The sequence below is a fragment of the Phyllobates terribilis genome, unplaced genomic scaffold (genome assembly GCF_046119375.1).
Source record: "Phyllobates terribilis strain yellow unplaced genomic scaffold, ASM4611937v1 Scaffold_11__3_contigs__length_659146591, whole genome shotgun sequence".
Lineage (NCBI taxonomy): Eukaryota > Metazoa > Chordata > Amphibia > Anura > Dendrobatidae > Phyllobates > Phyllobates terribilis.
In genome coordinates this window covers 380,509,408-380,521,838 of record NW_027362771.1, presented here as the reverse complement: position 1 = coordinate 380,521,838, position 12,431 = coordinate 380,509,408, and the positions used below count along the sequence as shown (strand labels likewise).

At 43.0% G+C, this 12,431-nt stretch overlaps 1 protein-coding gene across 4 annotated transcripts in view; it reads left to right on the top strand.

Annotated features, from left to right (window-relative positions):
- RNF111 (ring finger protein 111) overlaps nt 1-12,431 on the top strand; it is a 57,262-nt gene that overhangs the window by 23,403 nt on the left and 21,428 nt on the right. For all 4 annotated transcript variants that reach the window (XM_073652960.1, XM_073652959.1, XM_073652958.1 and 1 more), the window contains exons 2-5: nt 4,066-4,956; nt 7,939-8,068; nt 11,003-11,166; nt 11,325-11,507. In XM_073652960.1, the coding sequence (XP_073509061.1) occupies nt 4,137-4,956; nt 7,939-8,068; nt 11,003-11,166; nt 11,325-11,507 (1,297 nt within the window). In that variant the 5' untranslated portion in view covers nt 4,066-4,136. The remainder of the gene's footprint in view (nt 1-4,065; nt 4,957-7,938; nt 8,069-11,002; nt 11,167-11,324; nt 11,508-12,431) is intronic.

Below are 12,431 nucleotides of genomic sequence, written 5' to 3'. Positions count from 1 at the left end.
GATACATTTACATAGGACAGACATTTCTAGGACATTTCATAACTTTCCAAAATGAAAAAAATATTCCCCACAAACTGCATTGAACTACTGTACCCAATTTATTATATATTTTAGGAGTCGGTCCATTTTATTCCGACTCCACAGCCCTGCTTAGACCTTTCACTGTACAAGAAGTAGGAAGATGCAGATTTTAGAATAAAAAATATATACACACACATAATATATAGATATAGAGATAGATATAGATAGAACCATTGTACTAAGGAACAGAATATTTTTGCACTGATCATATATGATTTTTTACTTTCTTTCAGAGGGGATCCATCACCATGCAGGGCCTTTCTTTTTGTGGGAATTGATGCTCCAATCTGATTGGCCACTGGGAGCAGCCCACCCTGATCAGTGCAAAAGTATTCTGTTCCTTAGTACAGTAGTTCTCAGCCCCAAGGGGTACAAGATGCCACTGTGGAGGTTGTTGGCCTAAGAAGCATTTGGCTGAGTTTGGCAAGTTCTCTGACTATTACCGAGCCATGGGTGATTCGGCACTTGTTTACCAGCCTGTGATGGGTACAGAATAATCTCCAATACTGGCAATCTGTTCCCTGCGGTATCATGTTATCGGCAGCACATCCCTGTTTACAGAGGACAATGTGCTGCTGAAAATCACGTTCTTTGCCAGGAAAAATTGACAAATGGGCTTTTTGCAGGCATATTTGCACTGGAGAAAAAACTGGCACCCTCATTTGCTGAATAGTTATGCGCCATGCAGTGTACAGCCATTGTAAAGGGTGAAATATAAAGGATTACTTTGGTTTTGTAAGTTCTTCGATGTAGTTTTGAGTACTGGCTACTGCTAGCTTTTATAGATGCCCTAAAATGTCCAAGCTATTCTAGTTTGCCAATTTTGGGCAGACATCAGGGAATATATAAATGTATGCTTTCCAAGGCTTGCATGCTAATCTTAGCTAACCATACAAGAAAGTGGTGGAAGATGGGGCTGTCCTCCACAGGATGCATGGACAAAGTCAATTGTGCAGTGTATCTCCCCCAGTATAATACATTGGGCATCTTCCTGAGCCTTTATTGATGGTTGTTCTCTTAGGATCTGTGCACACATTACATATTTGCATACATTTCAGCATCAAAAATGTGTCTCTGCAGGAAAAGCACTGCCATGTTTGTTTTTATTACTTATGTTAATGCGTATTTTTAAAATCGTTTAAATGCTCAAAAAAACGCGACATGTGAACATAGGTTTTTTTATTTTATTTTGAAGTACGGTATATCTGTCCTCTCTCACAACCTATAGAAAAGTGTGGTCTTTTTGCCCTCATGGTGCACGTACCATTCTAACTTATCCAGTAACGCACCTGATTTTCATGGTCTTTAACTTACCATCCACTTAAGTGAGTGGTTCCTCTTCATCAGCATTCTGCCAGCACGATAGGTGATGTAACTTCCTCCCTTCTCAGCATGCATTGCCTGCTATTTTCCAATGGTTCCCTACTCCTAGCAGTCAGCCTGCCTCTGTTATGCCTGTATGCAGTTTGTCATACAGAAGAGCAGAGAAACAAAGACCCATCCGCACTCTGTAATCAGTCGCCTTTGTTGCTGGGAACGGATTACACTTGACGACAGGCATTGTGCAGTAAGTCAGACAGATAAGACCAAGTTGTCAGAGGGAACAGTGATTTTAAGGCTGAGTGCACACGATGCGGTTTTAATACATTTCCGCAGCTGTTATTCCGCCGCGGAAAACATTAAAATTGCTTGGTCAGAGGTCTGCCATGTATACCAATGATAATCCGCATGTGCTGTGCACATGCGGAAATTTCCGCTGCGGATTATTTTTGCAGCATAAATCACAGCACAACCAATTCAATGCATTGAATTGAATCGCAGCAAACCTGCATGTATAATATCTATACATGCGGATTTGCTGCATTTCAGTGTAATCAATAGGCGCAAAATCGCGCCGGAATCGCACCGTTGATGGTACGGGAGTCGGGAGAGGAGGCTGCTACTTCTCTCATCTTACTGCTGCTCTGGCTGATAACAGCGAGAGAAATGTGGATGGGAGAAGCAGCAGCCTGCTTCTCCCAGCCCGCGTGCCAGCGGCAGTGTAAAGAATAAACTAGAAGATTCCCACGCTCTCTAGCTCACTGGGGCTCATCAGCTGATCTGCAGCTGATGGACCCCAGTGACCCCCTGCAGCTTGTATACAATGCTGTATTCTACAGCTGTGACATCAGTGATGGCTGATGTCACAGCTGTAGAAATGATCCGGATCGTCGTGGCATAGTTGTGATCGTTCATTGCGTTGTTGACAATGGACAGGTGCGGAATATTGTTCGTTTTTTACGTTTTTTTTTTTCCGGAGATCGAGGGCTTAAAATACTTTATTCTGGCCGTGTCTTTTATTAGAAATGCGCCGACCATTTTACTGCGCGGTTAGTAATGGGGGCATCTTATAGACGCCTCTGCTTTATAACCGAGCCATGACAGCTATGCTGAATTGGTTTGCACTATTGCACTCCTAAATTACTGATCCCCTTAAGAGGCTACATACCACAAATGTGAACAGGGCATGCTTCAGTCACTGCATGGTACTGTGTATCATGTGTATGTTGGTTTGCTTGTTCAGTGTTTTTTGTCACCCCACACACCTGCCCCCACTCCTCTTTGGCTCTTGAACAAATAACACTTTACCCAGTTACCTTCATTTTTATGACTTCAGTACAAGATAAAAGCAAGGTGTTGGGTTGGGAAAGTGATTTGTATGACCAGCTCTGCACAGTGACTCTGAAAGTGAATGGACAGACCCATAGACTTATTGAGTCTGTACGCAGCTCATGCCGAAGCTTTGGACCTCACATCGGTAATTTGATGGATCAGCAGCATCAATAATATCTTAAAACATCTACTTAGTGATTGCTAGGCTGTGTGCACGCGCTGCGTTCTTTCTGCATTTTTTTTTTTCAGTGCAGATTTGTCACCATACCTGAAAGGTTTCCTGATGCCAGGAAAGTGAATGAGAATCCTGAAGTCATGTCATTTCTTTCAGTGTTTTTGCTGCACATTTCTCCCATACTAATGTGTGGGGCAAAATCTGCACCATAAAGCGCAAGTAAAAAAACAAACACATTTTTGCCGCTGAGTGTTTCCTGCCAAGAGATGCAGAAATTTCTGCACCAAATGCTTAAATGCTGAAAAATCTGACGCCTGCATTTTTGGTGCTTTTTTTTTTTTTTTTTTTTTTTTTCCCATTACTTCCAATGGGTGAAAAACGCTGAAAGAAGTGACCTGTTCAATTCTGCAAAAAAAAATGCAAAGCACAAAATCGTGATCAAACAAAAACCAAGCTGTGTGCATGAGATTTCTGGAATCTCATAATCTTTGCTGGTACTGTAAAACGCAGGTGAGAATTTGCATAAAAAAACGCTGAAGGAAAACGCAATGCGTGAACATGGCCTAAAGGTTTGTGCACACGTTAACAGCAGGGAGAAATAGACTTGTGTATTTATAAGACTCCTTATGATTTCTGCTTGGGTATCAATTCATCACTGTCGTCAATACCTCTGCTTGCAGGGCTGTATGGTAACGATTTTGGTGCCCATACATATTATATGCATACCAGTCGATCACTCCGCTTTCGTCAGAATTGGCTAACCATCTTTGTCTGATGGGGAAAGATCGAGCGTAAAAGGTTAGAATTCTGCATGCCCGATTTACCAAAAAGGAAGACTAGACTTTTTTGGTAGCAGCATATTCACCTCTTCCCACTGAGAATGTATCTGTATGTGGAAGTCAAAAGTAGAGCTGTCGGCTGAACGATTATTTGGCCGACTGCTTTCTTGGGTGTATGGGCACCTGTGTACATCTGACAAGGAAGTATATGGAAAACTTTTCTTTATAATTTATCTTCTGGTACCAGAGTACATATTCTGTGTAAATATGCTAGAAATCATGTGGCACCTCTGGCAAGATGCTTTTTTTTTACTGCTCATTCTGTAATTTTAAACCTGTGTGTTTTAGGTCCTATACTGATATTTCTTCTCTTTTTAGCTTGCGGTGGACCTCCACCAATTCACTCATGGTCTGTTTTGTGTGAGTGACAACACCATCTATAAGCGGATATGAAGCGTGAGGTTCCTGCAGATGCACCAAAGAGACCGGAAAATCTGAAAGGGGTATTGCTGAACCCTAAGTGTGCGGGGACAGCAAGGACCTTCCCAGCAGACGTAGACATGATTGCAAGTAAAGTAGGTAATGAATTCACTCACTGTTGTGGTGACTCTACGAAGCAACAGAGGAACTTAAACAACGGTGGCACAGATCAAGAGAAGGGCCTAGTCCGAAAGAAGAGGAAAACCCAGCAGGCTGGTCCTTCCTTTACCCAAAGTTGTGCTGTGAAAGAAAATCAGAGACTGTTGGAGCTAAGACTAGAGCCCCAGAGTGACGACGACAATGATTCTTCCTTTAGTGACTGTGTTTCTTCGCCTTCGTCAAGCTCACATTTTGGTGACTCTGATACCATGACTTCTGATGAGGACAAGGACAACCCTCGACGTTTCTCACCTGCCGGAGTAAATCCGACAAACAGAACTCCCAGTGCGAGGGCTCAAAAATGGCCTCGTCCCCCGTCAGACTCTGTGCCTATGCTTATGAAAAGGCCTTGTTATCAGGTGAGCAGCTTGAGGAGGCCTGTACATCGAAAGACTTTTATGAAAAAAGGTTCAACTCAGAGGACACAAAAGCAAAAAGAGCGGATATTAATGCAAAGAAAGAAGCGAGAAGTGCTGGCGAGGCAGAAGTATGCTTTGCTCCCCAGTTCCAGTAGCTCCAGTGAGAATGACCTCAGCAGCGAGTCGGCCTCCAGTTCTTCCACTGAAGGAGAAGAAGACATATTTGTGTCTCCCGGGGAAAACCACCAAAATGGTACAACAATTCCCTCAGGTAGAGTTTACAATTTCTTACCGTTCTGAAGAGTAAAGCATTTTCTGTATTAAATTTGTGTTCCCTAGTGATCTATGTAACTAAATTATCAGCAGTGACTGATGGAGGCCTCCTGCAAAATAAGGTTTTCTGTGTGATATATTTTGTTTTCCCCAAATCATTGAAGCCATGACATTAGACCACATCACAACCAGTTATTGAATCTCTAAATCCCAGCTCACGTCCAGTAGGCAGGCCTATTTAGTGGTTGACAGCTATTTCATTAGGTACAGGCAAAGCTGACAACCACGAAGTCGGACCGCCCACTGGACTCCAAGCATAGACTGAGCAGGGATTTGCATGAATAAAATACAAGTTATACTAAATCTTATGCCACAGACCTGTGTATCATTCTGCTTAATTTATCCTGTTCTTTATCAAGCTGCCACATGTATAATGTGACAGGTTCCATTTTAATTAAAGGTGTTGTCCAGTCACAGAATTTGATGACCTATCCTTGAGACAGTTTATCAACATCAGCTCTCCTGTGCAGTGTCCCGGTGCAGGGGTGCTACTGTGCAGCTCCTTCTCGAAAACAGGAGCTGTTCTGCAGCGTCTGCCCTCTACAGGCTGAATGGAGCATTGCAGCTCCATTCTATTTGTCTTCATACTGCCACTACCTGGGCTTGTAACAGATGGGAGTCATCAATATCTGGTGACCGGCGGACACCCCCTTTAATGTCAGGCCTGTACATTCCTGTGTCGCTAGAAGGGTACGATTGACAGGCTCCAGCAGCAGAGCGGTGTCTCCCTGCAGACAGCGAACCTTCCCTGGTCTATGTGACGTCATTGAGACCTTGACCAGGGCACCTTGTACAATGAGAAAATGGCATGGAAAGGCCCATCTCTCTGTACCCACATGCACAATATTGTATATCCTGCGTGACTAACACATGTAGCATGGGCATTAAGTGCTCTGACGTTTATACATTTGTCATTAGGTCAATTCTACCCCAAACTTGCAGAAATAATTTACCAACTAGACCAATCATCAGTATATATGTAATGTACAGCATGTTAGGATGATGACCTATATTTTATGTCTTGGGACTGATATGTAAAATAAAATGATGTACAGTGAAGGCATTTTTATTTCCGTCCTATCATCTTTGTTATCAAGAAGGTTATTGCCAATGGCTCTAAATAAATCCCTCGGCCTGGCAATAAGTAGTTTGTTGCCATGGGTGGCAGTAGATGGAGCAGATGGTTTGAGTATGATGATGTGAAATCGCTCTCAATCAGCAGAGAAGCCGGCCTGTAATCTCCTATCATAGGTTCCTTTGTGCTATACATACACTCCAATGGCCAGTGTGTTCAGCTAGAGATATCTCCACTGCTGAGAAAAAGCACAGGAGGTCTGCTTATAGCCGACATACACATGCAATCTGCTTCTAGTTTAACCCTTTAACTTATCAGAACTGGAATACCCTTTCATCTCCTATCCACATGATTGGCATTACCTGCTAGGTGATCTGACCATTGATTACCATTAAGGATGGCGGTGGATAAAATAGCAATTACTGTGCAAAAAACAAGAAGTGTATTTTCTGTGCAGAGTTGATGTTAAATTTTTTTCATACGTTTCATTAGTGGTAGGGATCCTAATGATGTGTACTGTCATTCACGTGACTGCTGCAGTAAGTCACTGGCCTCAGTGGTGACACTGGCATGTGACCAGGGAGCTGGGTGATGTCACTTAATTGATGTATGGTATGGCATGGACCACAGCAGCAGCAGCTGGGGATTTAAATGGCAACTTATGGAAATATATTACTACTTTGTTTATTACATTGCCTGCATTTTATAAAATTCCAGAAAGACTATTTAATTTTAGTATCCCTGGTCCCCTTTGCTCTCTATCGGAGGCCTGCTCTCTCTTTGCTTCCCTTGTTGCTGGAGCAGTTTCCCATGAGCTGGAGGAGCAGGGCTTGCAAGAGCTGCAATGAAGTTTAAAGGGTTTGTCCACAACTTGGACTACCTCTTCTGAAAATGCCATTGGTGCCCCCAGTAAAATCACACTTCTACTCCACTCTGGTGCCGGTGTTGTTCAATTTGTGGGGATCACGTGACATTGTCACACGATCCCTGCAGCCAGTCAGCGGATGCTTCACTCCCACCCCACCCCCCCCCCCCCCCCTTCCCCACCTTTTTGGATGAATCACATACATCTGGAGTAAGTGAGAGAATATTGGATCAAACTCTGGCATGCTGCTTCCTCTCCCCTTCCACTCCTCCTTCCGGACTGGCTCCATCCAAGGGAAAAAAATCAGACGTGCACAGCCCCATACCATTACATTGGTCTGAGTGCAATCCAATGTTTTATCGAATCACACTTGTCTGCTCACAGTAAGATAACACTTAGGGAAGGATCAAAAATGGGGATTCAGAAGGGGTTGTCCGAGTAATGGACATCCCCTTTAAAAGAGGTATTCCTGGAACTTCACCCCTACACCCCAAATATTTGTATCCTTCTTTCAGTAGCAAAGGCTACATACGCCAAGTGTCTTAAAATGTCTGAAAAGTCATTGTTTGACTCAGCAACAACAGGGATGACTAATACTACGAGAGAGAGATGGGGATATAGATTGGTATAGACATATGTATAAATACATGCTATCCCTCTCACCCCCTTTAATTGCATGTATTGGGCTAAAAGTCACTTCAATTTGGGTTTCTTTGATGTGGTCATAAATCAACTGAAAAGTAGTTAGATACTCTCCCGTTAGATTACAGCAGGGATCCTTATTTTCTAATCTGCCAGCCTAGAGGCTGACGTGGGCCACATTAAAGGGGCTGTCCTGTTTTTAAAAACCCCAAATTGGATGAGTAACTTGAAAGCGAAGACTTTTTTATTATTATTTTACGCGTGGTTATGCGGTTATCAGAAGAGAAGAAAATACTGTTTATTTTCTATATTCATACCTGCCACTTTAAACTTCACAGGTAGCATTGATGAGGACGTTGTAGTCATTGAAGCTTCATCCACCCCCCAAGTCCCTGGCAACAATGAAGAAATCAACGTTACCTCAACGGACAGTGAAGTAGAAATTGTGACAGTCGGTGAATCATACAGGTTTGAGCCTTTACTACCAAATATGTTTGCTAGAAGCCGCGGACATTGTGTGCTTTGCATAAAATCTTTTTTTTTTTTTATTATTTTTTTTTATTATTACCCTATTCTGTTATTGCGTTAACCTTCTAATCTCCATTTAGCTTCTTTTTTGTACTAGAGTGAAATGGAGTAACAGGTTAGACTAAAGGACTTTCCAAAAACAGAAACCTGGGGAACCTTGTCTAAAATCAATTAAATACTAACCTGCTCCGATTACCATAAAGTAATGTAAAATAGTGCGACTAAAGCTATAGGTGGAAAATGCATAACCGTGCACCTGATAGGCATGCCATAGCCATCCATGGATACTTTTGACATTTGTACGGAGTCATTACATGGCCATTTTCCATCTGTTCTAGTAATTACTTATTTCATGTGTAATAACAAATCTGTTCCTCAATTATTCCTCCTGGATAGATGTGAATAAATTGACAGCAAAGTGCTACCATCCCTCTCCACTAAGTTGTTCCCCCACGCAGTCTGTCACTAATTGGGCAGTGTCAGACCCTGCAGCGACACCCCCCCCCCCCCCCCCAAATAGTGACACCCATTTGTCAATGTATTCAGTACACTCTGTAAATCTGGCCTAAGTGACTAAATGAAAGGTTTGGGAATGTTCCTTTTTTACCTATTGGATATATTTAAACTTCCACATTGCACCGTTCCTTTATTTCCCCCAACAAATCTATATAAAATCACTGCTCTTTCCAGATGTGGGTGTGTTCCTGTACATAATGCTATCCTATCAGCTCTGACCGTATATGATCACGCTGCTTTTTACAAGGGAAATGGTAACGCCCAGTTGTCAGTTTACTCATAAATGTTCAGGAGGAATGGTACAGCACAGCGTTGAGACATGATTCAGAATTATTTCACAGGCATGCAAGCATTTTCTAAAACCGAGACCAACCAGAGGACGGGCTGTTACTGCAAGGCTTACGGTTTTGCCTCTACTTGAGAATACCCTCACGTGTGACGGCTAGCCGCGATCTCGAGGGGCTATTAAACATTCATCGGTTCTCAGTGTGAGATGGAAGAGGCTCTGATAATTTGGAACTGGCTCTGGTGTTACAGGCGGTTGGAGCGGTTTCTCCTGAAATTTGCTTGCTGCGCAGTTTCCTCCTCACACAAAGCAAATTTAATGAAAGCATTTAACCCATTTGCTGACGAGCGCTCCAAACTCGAGCTCCATGGCTACAGCTGCTCACATTGTTGGGAGAAATGGAAGGATTCGTGCCTGATCAGGACGGCCCCGGCCTACACCGATGTGAGGACTAAGCTTTCAGATGCTGCCTTTATTGCATATATATCACACAGGAAGGTTTCCTGTTCGGTCTTTTTCAGTTATGAGATCAATCACAGACCCTGAGGAAACACATTTTGGTTTTTAATGATTACGTCATCTAAAGGCTGTTTGCCGCATTAAAGGGTTTAGCCCAAGATCACCACATGGGTAATAAGTGCCTGATTTCTGGGACTGCCATTGATTGTATGACCCGGGGTCCTAATTCCTCTGTTTAACCCTTTCCTGACATAAGACGTAATAGTGCATGTTATGTCTAATCCCTGTATATGGAGTGACTCTGAGGCTGAGCTCGTACCATACCATGGAGATGCCAGCTGTAATGTAGCAGACATCTGCCTATAACTAAAGTTTCTGGAGCCGGCTTCTGTAGCTGTAGTTAAAGCACTTAAATGTCAGTGTCCATCAAACAACGTCATTTAAATTGTTAGTGTGATGCAAACGGTCACAAACTTCCACCAGCCTCATAACCAATCGGCAGTTATGGCTGCCAGGGGGCTGCTGTACTCCTCGCCACTGCCATCCTCGTCCTCCGTTTATGTAATAGTCTAGTGTGTCAAAATATGAAATTGATGGGTAAAATGACCTAACTACAAAACGGCTTTTTTTTTTTTTTTTTTTTGTATAATTTCACCACACTTCCCGTTTTCAGTACATTGATAAAAATAATGGTGCAATTCAAAATTACAAATTGACTTGCAAAATATAAGCCTTCATATGGCTATATCGACTAACAAATGTAAAAATGATGGCTCTTAGGGAGGAAAAACACAAGTGCTAGACTTCAAAGCAGGAGGAAAAAAAACTGATGGCTCTTTCGAAATATGATTAAATGGAACAACTGTCTAGTTAATGCACTTCCGCTCTCCATTCCATGGACTGCCAGAAATTGACCATTGCTGTACTTGGCTCTCTCCAGCAGTTGTTTCAAATTTAGGGAATTATTATCCCGCTCCTGTTTGCTTTTTTTTTTCAGGCACATTGGTTTTACTATAAAATAAAATTTGGCACAATTTCACTCCAGTCCTCCCCTGGTGTATTTTCCAGTATTTCAGTTACATATTTTTGCGACTTTTGGTTTTAACAGTAGTAAAAGCAGTTAAGTCAGGAAGAAAACCCTTTTTAAACTTTTGCGCCAAATTCTTGCATCGCTTGTACCATTTTCATGAATTTGGCACCAAAACTGCAACCAATACCACAAAACAAAAAAGGAAGATTACTTAAATAAAAACAAACGATGAATCTGGGTGTAAGAGTTGTATGAGACGGCAGAACAAGTACTGCTTTTCACTGCAGGAACATCACCACCCTTGTCGATTGGTTGTTCTGGAAATGCAGATGCACCTTATTTACGGCTAGCAAAATTAACTATAACCTCTCTAGTGTCAGCGAGCGGAAGGCCATGGGATAAGTCTGCATTCAAAATGCAGAGTCTAGGCTGCTGCTATTTGCCAGCTCTTAGCAGTTGCCCTACTTTGCATCACTTGAAATATGTCTATATCCATTTAGTGTGTCTAAGCTATCCATAATGTCTTCATTCACAGCACCTTAGCTCTACATATTTAACACCACCCACTTTGCTTTCCTCATAGGTCTCGCTCCTCACTAGGACACTCTCGATCTCATTGGGGCCAAAGTTCAAGTTCACAATCTGGAAGATCCCAGGAGCACAGGAGTCGCAGTAGAGTTTCCACTGTGATCCAGCCTCTTAGGCAAAATGCAACTGAAGTTGTGGACCTGACTGTAGATGAAGATGGTATGTCCACCCTGCGTGTGTAGATAGCGAGTCAAAATCCCAGGTTCAGAATGCATCCGTTGGTCACCGTTGATGGCTTTGACCACTGATGGCATTGGGGATTCTATACTTGCTGGGTGTCTCTCTAATATATGTGTACATTTTTTTTTATAATACAGATCCTACAGTTGTGCCAACTACCTCTGGCAGAACAGAGTCTCAGCCTGTAAGCACTGTTTCCAGTGATTCATCTACCTCAGAGCCGGCCTCTGATGCTGTTTCTGGACCCTTGGTGGGTCAGACATCGATTCCCGATGCTCCTGCTGCCCCATCAAGTAACAGTACAACAGGCGTGACTGCAGGTATGTCGGTTTTCTGCCCAGCACTTTTGGATTTTACACTGATAGCATTAAGCAATTCTGTTTTCAGACATGACATGGCATTATTTTTTTTTTTTTAATAGTCAACAATCTGAGTACAACTACTTGGACAACCCCTTCTTGATCTAAATGTTTGGTCCCGATAAAATAACTTTACTCACCTCCCATGCTGTTGCTGTTCCCGTGGTGTCAGCACTCGCGGCTTCGGGTCTCTCATGCGCTTGTTGTGGCATGTGACCCCTGGCGCTTAATCAGCTATGGCGTCACTCTCCCGACCTTCAGAAAAATCGAACAGGAAGAGGAAGTCCGGGCTGCAGCTGATCTGACTTCTTGTTCAAATCGACAGGAGGTGGGGACAGTGATGCCAGCGCTGATTGGGCATCAGGGTCACATGTCACAAGGCCTTCACACAGGAGGTGCAGGAGCACCCTTACTGCCATTACCCATAAGGACTCCACTCCATATGCATCCCCACAGGGATATCTCTCATACAGTTTGGAGCATCACATCCTTCCCCAGAGCGACTATGTGAGCAAGGCTCAGGAGCTGGCCGAAACGTAATTTGCCTCTAAACAAAAGAACTGTATTTTGTCCGCCACTTGCACGTTTTTCGAAATATCATTACATTTTTTGCATTGAATCTCCTGAGCGTGCGGTGAATATTTCTATACGCTAGTGATTGTGGAGTCTTCAACTCCCTTTCACCTATACCTCACTCTATAGCTGTGTGCACGCCAATTTTTGTAATCACAACAACCGCACAGGAGTCCCGGGGAGAGCGAGTTCTGACACTGCTTGAACAGTGCTGGCACGGAAGGGGAGTATAAGCTTTTCATTTTATCGGGACCAAGCGTGAGGGATGACAAGAAGTTGTCCAAGTAGTGGACAACTTATTTAATATAACAG